At 40.2% G+C, this 15558-nt stretch overlaps 1 protein-coding gene across 1 annotated transcript in view; it reads left to right on the top strand.

Moving 5' to 3' along the window:
- Window positions 1–886: 886 nt before the first annotated feature.
- LOC112249749 (PDZ and LIM domain protein 1) overlaps window positions 887–15558 on the top strand; it is a 29673-nt gene continuing 15001 nt past the window's right edge. The window contains exon 1 of the mRNA XM_042328138.1: window positions 887–945. Within this exon, the coding sequence (XP_042184072.1) occupies window positions 887–945 (59 nt within the window). The remainder of the gene's footprint in view (window positions 946–15558) is intronic.

Raw genomic sequence — 15558 nt, 5'->3', positions numbered from 1 at the left:
GTGTTTGGTTGGACATACCATGAAGGTACCAGCCTGTATGTGATGGCATATACTTGGACCGTGTCCAACAGACCATATTCCTTGGGTTTAAATTTCAAAAACCCATTGACCTGACAGCGAACTTAAAGCAACAAATTTATAGGTCTGCTATATTGTGTATCATCGTGGAATGGCTGGATTTTGCTAGCTCAGAAGGCACTAAAAGTTAGAAAGCTATGTTTGTGACAATGTTAGGCTTGTAGTCTTTATAAAAAATAGCAGAACACTCTTACCTCGGTGTAGTCCAAAAGCTTCCAATGCCATTTTAGTATTGCCTCTGGTTTCTATTCAAGGTCTGTACTATAATTCGAGCACGTTCATCTGCATGATAGAAATCCCAATGATCAAACATATTAGCTAAGCTTTCTGTCAGATGAAGTAATGAATGCAATCAGGAAGACTGGCTGTGCTATGTATGTACCTGATGAAGATAGCTCGTGTGTGTGTGTATGAGCTAATGGGTGAGTGTGCGTGATCTTCTGTGATTCCTGTGAGGTAGCTGGTGGCAGACAGCTGCCTAAACTAGACTGGCTCCAGTGGAACCACAGGACAAAGCGTGGTATGCCACTTTTTTTAAGCACTTAACTGTATCAATAGCTAGGTTTCCATCCAATTGGCGATAGATTTGAATGTGAATATTCGACAATCCGCATAAAAACAGTATGCACATTTTCCCACCAGGGATGTGTTTGAATCAAATGGACTTGTTGTGGAGAAAAGGCTCTGCGTGATGACGTAGTGCACATAAATATAACTTTTTGTGGTCAAATTCCCATGCATGTGTTACCATCGCATTTTCAACGCTACTGATGGTTTTGTCACAAGATTGTTGTGTTATATAGAGAATATGCCCACTCTGGTCTTGGCACGTGCGCTTTTAGCCAACAGTCCACAGATAGAGTACAGGTAAGCTAGCCTACATTATGTGATTATTTGAATTGTCAAACAGCAGCCAAGCATCAATTATCATGTCACTAGAATATTTATTGGAATGGAGCATTAAGCTCATCTCCTTGCACTTTCACCACTCTGTGAAGTTTATGATAACTTATTCAATCTATAGCTTAATAAACTGCATGTTTTCCCGAGTTGTAGTGGGACGACCACACAACATATCACATGACTCCCAAGTTAACTTCAATATGATATTATATCAATATTTTCTTATTAAAAGGTATTTCCACCGCCATTTCTTGCATAATTAATTTGACTAACAACAATAAAAAAACATTGGAAAGTTTAGCGACAAATCATTTTTTTATTTTATCCGACATGTAATTTTCTTCACATTAAAAAGGTTAGTGCCATCATTATTTTGAGGTCTAGGCACAACAAGAGAAACATGACTAATTATCTTTGAGCTGGACTACTCCCTTGAGGAAGATTGCTTTGAAATCGGATATCAAAGCATCGAAGCAGTCTTCCTGTGAGGACAGAGGTCCCCAATTTCAAAGCTTCATCAGATTTGTAAACTGGTAAAAGGCATGCACCATGTCAGAATACTGAATATTCTGAAAACTTTGTAGATTGAAAAAAAGGATGCCTTATGTTGTGGCAGCTCTTACTTTCTTCTCTCTTAACTTAGTCATATCAAATTCTTCCTCTTTATGACTAACTGCTATGTGTTCTTCAGCGGAATCCTAAATGTCATGAGTGACAGTCTAGGTTCACTAGGCAGTATAATTGAAATTAGAGTATATCAGTAAGACTATCAACATCTAACTAGTATTATTACCTTTTTTACAGTAGTAATACTAATCTAGTTCCTGGAGTGATACTGATTAAGATTATTTATATGTTACATATCTTTATTTATCCACTTGATGAAGTTAGCTACAGTAGTGCAGTGATGATTAGCATTGACCAAATTGGGACATGGTCTGGAGTTATTAAGTGGCTACCCCCTATCATGTTACCTTGTGTGATATTTATTCTACAATGAAGTACAGCTCTGCCTGTTTACTAATTTGTCTGTTGTACTTGAAAGGAATAGAACGCTTCATTCTGTCAAGCTGTTACAATGTTTGTCATTGACATGAGACGATACAACACTCAAACATCCAACATCGTTTATCCCTAGCTTTTTTATAGCCAACATCCAATATTGATGAGAATAGTCTTGTGTGACTGTTGTTCTTTACCAAACCAGTTACATTGTGCTGAGTTTGTCTCTAAATCATTCATATGACTATCAAGAAGTATTTGCGGCAACAGTGAAGCATAGAGAAGGTGTTCTACTCACAGGCGGTAACTTAATTGGGAAGGAGGGGCTGTAGTAATGGCTGGAACGGAATCAATGGAGTCGTATCGAACACATCAAACATATGGTTCTCATGTGTTTAATACCAGTCCATTTATTCCATTCCAACCATTATTATGAGCCGTCATCCCCTCAGCAGCCTAATGTGGTCCGACTGTATGGCCATTCATTTGTTTGTAAGTAGTGTTTCTTACATTTACCCTTGGTCTGCTGTACATAACTGCCATAACTTATGTTTCTGAAGGATAACCTGAGTGGTGGTTGTATTATGACTCCGATGTGAGCTGTTTACCACATAGAGCTACAGTATAACACAATGTGTTCTATTTAATTATGTGGTTCCCCCATGCTAGCACTTGCACTATAGATATTACCCTTCTCCAACACAGACATCCAAAGTCAAAACAAAGCTTATAAGATCCAGGGACAATTTAATAAGGAAAGGTCTGTTCCATGTCAAACTGGCTGTATGATAGACTTTGGCAACAAGCAATCGCTCTTCTTGTGCTATCGTATGATAGCCTTTACAAGTCAGTGTAGAATGTTGATGTGATAATGTGCTCCATGAAACATCGCAGGATGTATGAATGTATGATTGTGGAGTACTGTATACACACATTATGTAAAAAGGATCCGTGCTTTCAGCTTGAATTAACATGTAAACCATTAAACAGCCTGGCACAATAAGGATTGTAAATATGTATAATAAAGAAGTATGGAATCCAAGTGATGGGAAAAGTCACATAAAGCTCTATCAGTTGTTCCAGCTTATTTACCTGAATGATTTTTGGGGGGCAAAGCACAGAGTGAAGAGTTATTTAGCACAGACAGTTTGATGCATATGAAGTAACATTACGCTGCCATTTTTGTGAGGATCGTAATGCCTTATTTCAGATACAAATTGTGCCTAATTTACATTTGCTTTTATTGATGATCACAGAAATGTATCCATATGTCATATTTAAGGATATTACTATTGTTTATACCATTAGATGTAGTCCTTGATGGGAGAATAGATGTACTAGGTACCACTACTGTACCAGTACCTTGACTAAAGTGTGACACTGCTTCAAAGATATTATTAATGATCAAGGCACTTAACCCTCATTTGCTCCAGCGGTGCCGTACTACTATGGTTGACCCTGTAAAACAACACATTTCACTGCACCTATCCGGTGTGTGACAATACTATATATATTTTTTTTTCTTTAGTTTGCCAAGATGCACAACCTGCAACAGGTTTTGTTTGTTTGCTTTTTTTTTTTTTTGCAGTGCTGTTTCAGTGTCAATATTAAAATGAAGACAACACTATTTACTGCTGTGATTTCGGTATTATGCAATATTTAATAAACTATATAAAGCATCCTGAAGTACCATGTGTCTAATGTCATTTAATAGGTCTAACGTTGAAACAACTGAAGGGTTAAAAAAAAAAAGTTTTACAGTTATTTGTATTTAATGTTGTTTGACTAAGCTTATTCTGATAATTTTCTCAAATACCCATACTGTACACAACAGACTCACAGACGCAGGTATACTCCAGAGAACCTGAGATGTCATGGATAACGCTGATTATATAATCAGTGCTAGATAGGAGACAGCACAAACTAATTTTGCCACGGGGACCGCATTCGGTCTTCCACAAGGTCCGAAGGGCCGCACTGAAATGTTTTTTTATATTTCCTCGCTGTCACAATTTGGAAACTGTTGTGCTCTATCCATCGTTTATGGAATTTTCAATACTCCCCGACTGTCTATATTTATTTTTTTGGGATGATTATTAGCGAGCTGGACACAGTCAAGAAACTGTTTAAATGTAGGTCCATTATCATTCCTACACAGTTTAGTTTTAGTCATTCTAATAAAGTATATTGAATATATTGGACCCCTTAGTGGGCCGGATCCGATCTGTGGGCTGGATCTGATCTGTGGGCCGTATGTTTCACATAAATGATCATGGAAAAGTAAACCATTTTGGCTACAGTGAGTCCGATACAACCAACAACATCCCAATTGAACCTCTGATTTGAAAGTGATCAATACAGTTCAAACGATTTCTATTGCTTTGTTAGGCCTACTCGATCATGCACTGAGAGGCCCCGATACAGTAGGCCTAGTAGGACAGTTTCTGTGTAGGGCCTACATTCATTTGCTTGTCTCCTATCTTACTACTATATAGTCCAACATGTAAACATGTAAACTTTTTCATTAAATCATGAAACTTGTTACACTTGCACAGTTTGGGGCCCATTTTCAAATATGGAGTCATCGCAAAAGAAACTACACATTTTCCACCCTTACCAAATAATGTATTTTGCATCATATCTCCTGAACCAAACATTATAACATAGAAAATGTCATGTCTACGTTTTGATGGTCAATGATTACAACGGTGCCATGTACAACATCATAAACAGTTCCGATTATTATTTACGTGCTATACAGTCTACTGCTGTTGTCTTTCCCCTGGCCGTGAATGTAGAGACTGTGTGACATGACACTGTAAATTCATGGAACACAGAAAGGCCTTTGAAATTGTCTGGACCCAGGGACTTGGTGATATCATGGGCACATACAGTGTACCTCAAGGGCTTGTGGGTGCCAAATGCCACTCACCAATCCTCAAATTATATTTCAGAAGAGAACATTTCCATTTTGGAGCAATTCACAATTCTCGTTTATGATTGTAGTAACAGTCTAGACAACATCAATCAAGCTCATTTTGAGATCATGAAGATAGGAACAGAAAAGGAGAAAATCCTTCCACAAATGATGCATTGGTGCAGCACATCAAAATCAATGAATACAAATGTTATTTTTATAGCCCTTTTCACAACGATTGTCATGGAGTCCTTAACAACAACCCAGCTTAAACCCCCAAAGAGCAAGCAGCAGCAGCAGCAAAGGAGAAACAAAGAAAAGATGGACGGAACCTCTTTTAGCTGTACCGAGTAGAAGGTTGGAGTGCATATGACCATCTAGGCCAGACAAATGGTCAATATAGGCAAGATAGTATGGTCTAGTATACAGTATGTCACCAAGATTCAAGGCATGGATGACTATCAGGGTCGTAGTAGATCAGAGTGTACAAGACCCTCTAGCCAGAGAGTCCACATATGCCGGCAAAGATCGACTTCATCCATTTGTGATGAGTCTATATCTGGGCCTTCTGTGTGACATTGTGGCTAAGCCATTGGAGTCATAGTCTCTTGATGGGCATGGGTCCTGAGATCCTCAAAAGGTTCTACAGCTGCAGCATTGAGAGTGTTACATCCAGACTGGTTGCATCACTGCCTGGTACGGCAATTGCTCTGCCTCTGACCGCAAGGCACTACAGAGGGTAGTGTGTACGGCCCAGTACATCACTGGGGCTAAGCTGCCTGCCATCCAGGACCTCTACACCAGGCAGTGTCAGAGGAAGGCCCTAAAAATTGTCAGAGACCCCAGCCACCCCAGTCGTAGACTGTTCTCTCTACTACCGCATGGCACGCGGTACCAGAGTGCCAAGTCTGGGACAAAACGTTTTTACCCCCAAGCCATGAGACTCCTGAACAGGTAATCAAATGACTACCCGGACTATTTGCATTGTGTGCCGTGCCCCCCAACCCCTCTTTTTACGCTGCTGCTACTCTTTTTATCATATATGCATAGTCACATAGTCACACTAACTATACATTCATATACATACTACCTCAATTGGCCAGCAACACTCCAAATCATACAAGAGAACAGATTTGACATTGCTGTTGTGTTATAGGTGGATATTTGTTTTGATGCTGTTCTGCTCAGTGTTGGGAAAATGCACAATGCCGTTGCCTAGAGATCTTACAGCTGGGGAGAATACAGTGACAAGAAAAAGTATGTGAACCCTTTTGGAATTACCTGGATTTCTGCATAAATTGGTCATCAAATTTGATCTGATCTTCATCTAAGTCGCAACAACAGACAAACATAGTGTGCTTAAACTAATAACACACACATTGTATTTTTCCTGTCTATACTGAATACATATTTTAAACATTCACAGTGTAGGTTAGAAAAAGTATGTGAACCCCTAGGCCCTTCTCCAAAAAAGTACTTCTCCAAAAGCTAATTGGAGTTGGGAGTCAGCTAACCTGGAGTCCAATCAATGGGACGAGATTGGAGATGTTGGTTAGAGCTGCCTTGCCCTATAAAAAACACTCACAAAATTTGAGTTTGCTATTCACAAGAAGCATTGCCTGATGTAAACCATGCCACGAACAAAAGAGATCTCAGAAGACCTAAGATTAAGAATTGTTGACTTGCACAAAGTTGGAAAGGGTTACAAAAATATCTCTAAAAGCCTTGATGCTCATCAGTCCACGGTCAGACAAATTGTCTATAAATGGAGAAAGTTCAGCACTGTTGCTACACTCCCTAGGAGTGGCTGTCCTGCAAAGATGACTGCAAGAGCACAGGGCAGAATGCTCAATGAGGTTAACGAAGAATCCTAGTGTCAGCTAAAGACTTACAGAAATCTCTGGAACATGCTAACATCTCTGTTGACGAGTCTACTATATATCAAGCACTAAACAAGAATGGTGTTCATGGGAGGACACGATGGAATAAGCCACTGCTGTCCAAAAAAAACAGTGCTGCACGTCTGAAGTTTGAAAAAGTGCACCTGGATGTTTCAAAATATTCTATGGACAGATGAAACTACAGTTGAGTTGTTTGGAAGGAACACACAACACTATGTGTGGAGAAAAAAAGGCACAGCACACCAACATCAAAACCTCATCCCAACTGTAAAGTATGGTGGAGGGAGCATCATGGTTTGGGGCTGCTTTGCTGCCTCAGGTCGTGGACAGCTTGACAGAAAAGTGAATTCCCAAGTTTATCAAGACATTTTGCAGGAGAATGTTATCTGCTATCTGCTATGCTATCTGTCCGCCAATTGAATCTCAACCGAAGTTGGGTGATGCAACAGGACAATGACCCAAAACACAGAAGTAAATCAACAACAGAATGGCTTCAACAGAAGAAAATACGCCTTCTGGAGTGGCCCAGTCAGAGTCCTGACCTCAACCCAATTGAGATGCTGTGGCATGACCTCCAGAGAGCAGTTCACACCAGACATCCCAATAATATTGCTGAACTGAAACAGTTTTGTAAATAGGAATGGTCCAAAATTCCTCCTGACCGTTGTGCAGGTCTGATCCGCAACTACAGAAAATGTTTGGTTGAGGTTATTGCTGCCAAGGGAGGGTCAACCAGTTATTAAATACAAGGGTTCACATACTTTTCCAACCCTGCACTGTGAATGTTTACACGGTGTGTTCAATAAAAACATGAAAACATACAATTGTTTGTGTGTTATTCGTTTAAGCCGACTGTGTTTGTCTATTGTTATGACCTAGATGAAGATCAGATCAAATTGTATGACCAATTTATGCAGAAATCCAGGTATTTCCAAGGGATGCACATACTTTTTCTTACCACAGTACCACTGGGTTTGTGGTTTTGGTCATGATCCATTCGATGGTAATAAGGAAAAAGATAGGAAAGTGACCTGTGTCTCACTGCAGACTGAACAGGGACACACGTAGAAAGTGTACTGCCAAAGAGAATATACATGAAGAGGTTCAGAAACTGCTTCTCCAATAGAAATCCCTGATCTCGCTTGTAGGCGATAAACACGTAATCAGGTCTCATGCCTTGATCACACCCATAGCATCATTGCGCAAAATATTACGCAACATCATCTGGATGTGTGTGCAACAAAGTTCAATATTCACCTTCTGCTACCATTTCTTTCAAGCCCTCTATGTATACAGTTTGGCGCATACGTTCGATAAATCCAACATATGCACCACACAAAACACCCTGCAACTACCTCTGCAACGCAATGCTGCAAGGCAAATGCAGCGTTCAATCGGAAATTAATGTACTTATGGTGTACCAAAATGCGTAACAGTCCTGTCCTGCCGGACTGCGCATGTGCAGGCCGTCAAATAAAAGGCACTCCTTTGATATAAAGTGGTTTTTGGCGTAAATGAAAGTGTGTCAGTTTGTCAATTTCACGAGGTTGTAGTAATGACATGTTTAGCTGCTTGCGACATTGGCTTGAATCTAGGTTGTGCCTTTAATGGCCTAAACTCACCAAAGGCGAACTCACCAAAGGCGAGGAGTGTGTGTGATTTATTTTAGAATGCATTGTTTTGAAATATAATGACCCAGACCCAACCGAAGCCGGGCAGGCATCCGCCTGTCCACTGACGCTCGATTAAAACGTGTTTCTATTTATGCGTTTTATTGCTGGTGCTGTAGTCACACAAAACAATAAAAAGTTTTCTTTAGCTCATTTGAATTGGAAGAGGTAGCTAAGGGTTAAATTAGACCAATTCATCCATTTATTGAAACACAACATCGCAAAGACGATTGGAGATATGGACTATCGCGCTTGCATACAGTCACTGCTCTGCCTGTCCTGTCCTGAGTTTTTCACTTAAAACTTTTTCGGGATCAGTGTCCCTTGGTTAAGCTAACATAGACTAATGCGATTAGCATGAGGTTGTAAGTAACAAGAACATTTCGCAGGACATAGACACATCTGATATTGACAGAAAGCTTCAATTCTTGTTAATCTAACTGCACTGTCCAATTTACAGTAGCTATTACAGTGAAAGAATAACATGCTATTGTTTGAGGAGAGTGCACAATTTTGAACATGAAAAGTTATTAATAAACAAATTAGGCACATTTGGGCAGTCTTGATACAACATTTTGAACAGAAATGGAATGGTTCATTGGATCAGTCTAAAACTTTACACATACACTGATGCCATTTAGTGTCCAAAATCTTAATTGCACCTGGGCTGGAATAATACATTATGGCCTTTCTCTTGCATTTCAAATATGATGGCACAAAAAAAATACAAAAGAACAGTTGTTTTTTTCTTTGTATTACCTTTTACCATATCTATTGTGTTATATTCTACCACATTCCTTTCACATTTCCATAAACATCAAAGTGTTTTCTTTCAAATGGTACCAAGGCTTCAGGGCCTGAGCCACAGGCAGTTAGATTTGGGTATCTCATTTTAAGAGAAAATTGGGGAAAAAAAGAGCTAATCCTTATTTAAGGAAGACATTTTCACTTCTCCCATTGACTCCCCAAACCCTGGCTGGTCTGTTGAGTCTGTTGAGTCTGCTTAGCGAGACATTCCTGGTTGCATTGGCCACAAATTCTGTGATCCAATTATTTTGCGTATGTTGTCAGAAACTGTGATTTCATTGGATTTCTTCAAATTGTTTACCTTGGCAGTCCACCATTATATAAAAATCTGAACTGCTTTTGGTGTTGTACGTGGTACCATTTTAATAATGGACCATCAAAACATGGGGGTAGACATCATTTCTGTGTTATCATTTTTGGTTCAGCAGATATAACACAAAATACATTGTCCGATTATGGTGTAATAGCAAAATGGCCACCTGGAGACGTTTCTGATGTTGTGCGTGCATATAGGAGAATTGTGAAGTACTCCAAAATGGAAATGTTCTCTTCTGAAATATAATTTGAGGAGTGGTGGGTGCCATTTGGGACCGACAAGCACTTGAGGTACATTTCATGGCTTCAGAAAGAATTCAAACCCCTTTACTTTTTCCACATTTTGTTGTTAGAGACTGAATTTAAAATGTATTATTTTTTGTCACTGATCTACTCTCAATAACCCATAATGTTAAAGTGTAATTATGTTTTCAGAAATGTTTACAAATTAATACAAAATGAAAAGCTAAAATGTCTTTAGTCAATAAGTATTCAATAATTGTGTTATGCAAGCCATAATAAGTTAGGAGTTAAACTGTGCTTAACAAGTCACATAATAAGTTGCATGGACTCACTCTGTATGCAATAATAGTGTTTAATGTGATTTTTAAATGATTACCCCATCTCTGTACTCCACACATACAATTATATGTAAGGTCCCTAAATCAAGCAGTGAATTTCAAGCACAGATTCAACCAAAGACCAGGGAGGTTTTCCTATTGTTCGCAAAGAACAGCACCTATTGGCAGTTGGGTAGTTGGCAGACATTGAATATCCCTTTGAGCATGGTGCAGTTATTAATTTTACACTTTTATCAATACACCCAGTCACTACAAAGATACAGATGCCATTCCTAAATCAGTTGCTGGAGAGGAAGAAAACCACTCTGGGATTTCACCATGAGGCCAATGGTGATTTTAAAACAGTTCAAGTTTAATGGCTGTGATAGGAGATAACTGAGGATAGATCAACAACATTGTAGTTACTCTACAATACCAACATAAATGATAGAGTGAAAAGAAGGAAGTCTCTACAGAATTTAAATATTCCAAAATATGCGATAAGACATCTCTGAGTACCACTCTTAATATTTTCAAGAATGGTGGTGGTTGCATCATGTTATGGGTATGCTTGTCATCGGAAAAGACTAGGGAGTTTTTTTTAGGATACAAATAAATGGAATAGAGCTTAGCACAGACAAAATCCTAGAGGAAAACCTAGTTCAGTCTGCTTTCCAACAGACACTGGGAGACAAATTCACCTTTCAGCAGGACAATAACCTAAAACACAAGGCCAAATATATACTGGAGTTGTTTACCAAGACAACATTGAATGTTCCTGAGTGGCCTAGTTACAGTTTTGACTTAAATTAGCTTGACAATCTATAGCAAGACTTGAATCTCGTAATGATCAACAGCGAACTTGACACAGCTTGACAAATGTTTTAAAGAATAATTGGCAAATATTGTACAATTCAGGTGTGTAGAAAGACTCTCAGCTGTAATTTCTGCCAAAGGTAATTCTAACATGTATAATATTTATCTAATCAAGATATAGTGTTTTATATCCCATTAATTAAAAAATATGTACTTTTTCTTTCACTTTGACATTACATTTTGTATAGATCATTGACAAAAAATTACAATTAAATCAATTATAATCCCACTTTGTAACACATCAAAATGTGGAAAAAGTCAAGAGGTGTGAACACTTTTTGAAAGCACTGTATGTGCCCATGAAAACTCCAATTCCCTGGGCCCAAACAATTTCAAAGGCCTTCCTGTGTTAAATGAATTTACACAGTGTCACACAGTATCCACATTCACAACCAGAGGCAAGACGACAGCAGTAGACAACTGTATAGCTCACTATGCTACATAAATAATATGTTGTGTGCGTTGTCAGAAACATCGGTTCACCATTATATAATAATCTTGTTACGGCTTTCTTCCGTCGAAGGAGAGTCGGACCAAAATGCAGCGTGGTTAAATCGAGACATCTTTAATAACGATGAAAACGAACAATACAAAAACAACAAACGGAATGCGAAAACCTATACAGCCTGTCTGGTGACAACTAACACAGAGACTGGAACAATCACCCACGAAAACACTCACAGAATATGGCTGCCTAAATATGGCTCCCAATCAGAGACAACGATAATCACCTGACTGACTGAGAACCGCCTCAGGCAGCCATAGACTACGTAGACACCCCACAAAACCCCTAAGACAAAAACACACCACAATAACCCATGTCACACCCTGGCCTGACCAAATAATTAAAGAAAACACAAAATACTAAGACCAAGGCGTGACAAATCTAAACTGTTTATGATGTTTTACATGGCACTGTTGTAATCACTGACCATCAAAACATTGGTGTAGACATCACCTTTTCTGTGTTATCATGGTTGGTTCTACAGATATAACCGAAAAGACATTGCCCGGTTTTGGCAGATTGATGTTGTGCATGGCATCACTGTAATTTTTGGCCATCAAAAAATAGGGGTAGGCATCTTTTCTGAGTTTTCATGTTTGGTTCATGAGATATGATGCAACAAACATTATTTGATATGGCGGAATGGAAAATGGCCACCATGGCCGAAAGGAGGTATTTTTTGCGATAGCTCCATATCTGAAAATGTTCAGGGTCCCAAACTGTACAGTGGCGCATTACCATACAGGATTTACCCCTGTTTTATCCAAAAGGCTCGCAATCGTGTGTCACTAGGCCATGGCTCCGGCGGACCTGCTCTCACTTGGTGCCAAAGCTAGGCCACTGGTACTTTTCATCTTGCATTTACTGTACATAACAATTGCGAACTGTGAACTTTACACCTTCTGAAAAAGCAACTGTTTTTAATATGCAGAAGTTGTTGATTCTGCTCTTACAAGTCCTCACTGTCAGCCCTAGCTATGGAAACCACTTCTTCTTCTATGATATAATGGCAGTCCGCAAACCAATGTTAAAGGTGCATGCCGCCACCTACTGTGCTGGAGTGTGTGGTCAATCACGGTTTACAACATTTCTAAATCCTCTTACCTAACTCAGTACTTCTAAGAAAATATAAAATACCCCTATTAACTTCTAATAGACCCTCCCCCATCCCCATAAATCCCTTCCAACCCCCCCCCAACCCCGTTCAACCTCAATGACCCTACACTTCAATCTTTCCTTCTCTTCAACATACTTACAACAATATAACACACGTTCCACCGTTTCATCGACCATACACTCCAGACACCAACCATTCACATGCTTTCCAACCAGATGTAATGACTAGTTCAATGTACAATGTTCTAAATGCAATCGAGCAAACACCACCTCTGCCTTCCTAAACTGACCTTTGAAGCTTGGTCCACCGACCTTCTTTGGAGGGCATATAAAATCAAATCAAATTGCATTGGTCACATACACATATTTAGCAGATGTTATTGTGTATGTAGTGAAATGCTTGTGTTCCTAGCTCCAACAGTACAATTCACAACAAATCTAAAAGTAAAATAATGGAATAAATAAATAAAAGAAAGAAATAACATAATGGAAAATAATGGAATTAAGAAGATGTCGCCGGAGAGGATGGCTGCCGTTTCATGAGCTCTTAACCAACCGTGCTATTTTTCTTTTTTCGCATTTTTTGTATCTTATTTTGTACATAATGTTGCTGCTACTGTCTCTTATGACCGAAAAGAACTTCTGAAAATCAGAACAGCAATTACTCAACTTAGACTGTACGAAGAATTTGTCTTTAATGAGTCGGACGAGAGGGATTTACTCTGGACACCAAAACAGGCCCTCATCCCCGAAGAGATGGAAAAGATATCACGGAAAGAGATCGGGGTACCTTGTAAGGATCCACCGACGAGTGGTTAATCTGCCCTTGCCATCCGTACTACTGGCCAACGTGCAATCGCTGGGAAATAAATTGGATGAGCTAAAAGCATGTATATCACACCAACGGGGCATAAAAACTGTAATATATTATGTTTCACAGAGCGGTGGTTGAACGACGACATGAATAACATACAGCTGGCGGGTTATACACTGCATCGGCAGGATAGAACAGCAAGGAAGTCTTGAGGTTTTGATTGCTTGAGGTAGAGTATCTCATGATAAGCAGTAGACCACACTATTTACCAAGAGAGTTTTCAGCTGTATTTTTCGTAGCTGTCTACATACCACCACAGACCGAAGCTGGCACTAAGACCGCACTCAATGAGCTGTATACCGCCATAAGCAAACAGGGAAATGCTCATCCAGAGGCGGCGCTCCTAGTGGCTGAGGACTTTAATGCAGGGTAACTTAAATCCGTTTTACCTCATTTCTATCAGCATGTTAAATGTGCACCTTTACTTCACATACATAGATGCATACAAAGTTCTCTCTCGAACTCCATTTGGCAAATCTGACCATAATTCTATCCTCCTGATACCTGCTTACAAGCAAAAACTAAAGCAGGAAGCACCAGTGATCAATAAGAAAGTGGTCAGATGAAGCAGATGCTAAGCTACAGGACTCTTTATCTAGCACAATCTAGAATATATTTCGGGATTCTTCCGATGGCATTGAGGAGTGCACCACATCAGTCACTGGCTTCATCAATAAGTGCATTGATGACGTCGTCCCCACAGTGACTGTACGTACATACCCCAACCAGAAGCCATGGATTACAGGCAACATCCGTACTGAGCTAAAGGGTATAGCTGCCGCTTTTAAGGAGCGGGACTCTAACCCGGAAGCTTATAAGAAATCCCACTATGCCCTCCGACGAACCATCAAACAGGCAAAGCGTCAATACAGGACTAAAATCTAATCATACTACACCGGCTTCCATGCTCGTTGGATGTGGCAGGGCTTGCAAACTATTACAGACTACAAAGGGAAGCAAAGCCGAGAGATGCCCAGTGACACGAGCCTACCAGACGAGCTAAATTACTTCTTTGCTCGCTTCGAAGCAAGTAAAACTGAAACATGCATGACAGCACCAACTGTTCTGGACGACTGTGTGATCATGCTCTCCACAGCCAATGTGAGTAAGACCTTTAAACAGGTCAACATTTACAAGGCTGCAGGGCCAGACAGATTACAAGGATGTGTACTCCGAGCATGCGCTGACCAACTGGCAAGTGTTTTCACTGACATTTTCAACCTCTCCCTGTCTGAGTCTGTAATACCAACATATTTCAAACAGACCACCACAGTCCCTGTGCCCAAGAACAGTAAGGTAACCTGCATAAATGACGACTGACCTGTAAGCACTCAAGTCTTTAGCCATGAAGTACTTTGAAAGGCTGGTCATGGCTCACATCATCACCATTATTCCAGAAACCATAGACCCACTCCAATTTGCATACCGCCCCAACAGATCCACAGATGATGCAATCCCAAATGCACTCCAAACTGCCCTTTCACACCTGGACTAAAGGAACACTTATGTGGGAATGCTATTCATTGACTACAGCTCAGGGTTCAACACCATAGTGCCCTCTAAGCTCATCACTAAGCTAAGGACCCTGGGACTAAACACCTCCCGCTGCAACTGGATCCTGGACTTCCTGACAGGCCGCCCCAGGTGGTAAGGGTAGGTAATAACACATCCGCCACGCTGATCCTTAACACGGGGGTCCCTCAGGGTTGCGTGCTCAGTCACCTCCTGTACTCCCCATTCACTCATGAATGCACGGCCAGGCACAACTCGCACGCCATCATTAAGTTTGCCGATGACACAACAGTTGTAGGCCGGATCACCAACAACGACAAGACAGCATATAGGGAAGATGCTGGCCGTGTGGTGCCAAGACAACAACCTCTCCCTCAATGTGATCAAGACAAAGGAGGTGATTGTGAACGACAGGAAAAGGAGGACTGAGCGAGCCCCCATTCTCATCGACGGGGCTGTAGTGGAGCAGGTTGAGAGCTTCAAGTTCCTTGGTGTCCACATCACCAACAACAAACTAACATG

This window comes from Oncorhynchus tshawytscha, linkage group LG01 (assembly GCF_018296145.1).
Source record: "Oncorhynchus tshawytscha isolate Ot180627B linkage group LG01, Otsh_v2.0, whole genome shotgun sequence".
In the NCBI taxonomy this organism is placed as follows: Eukaryota; Metazoa; Chordata; class Actinopteri; order Salmoniformes; family Salmonidae; genus Oncorhynchus; species Oncorhynchus tshawytscha.
Note: the sequence above shows the minus strand (reverse complement) of the source record. Positions and strands in the feature narration are given on the sequence as shown.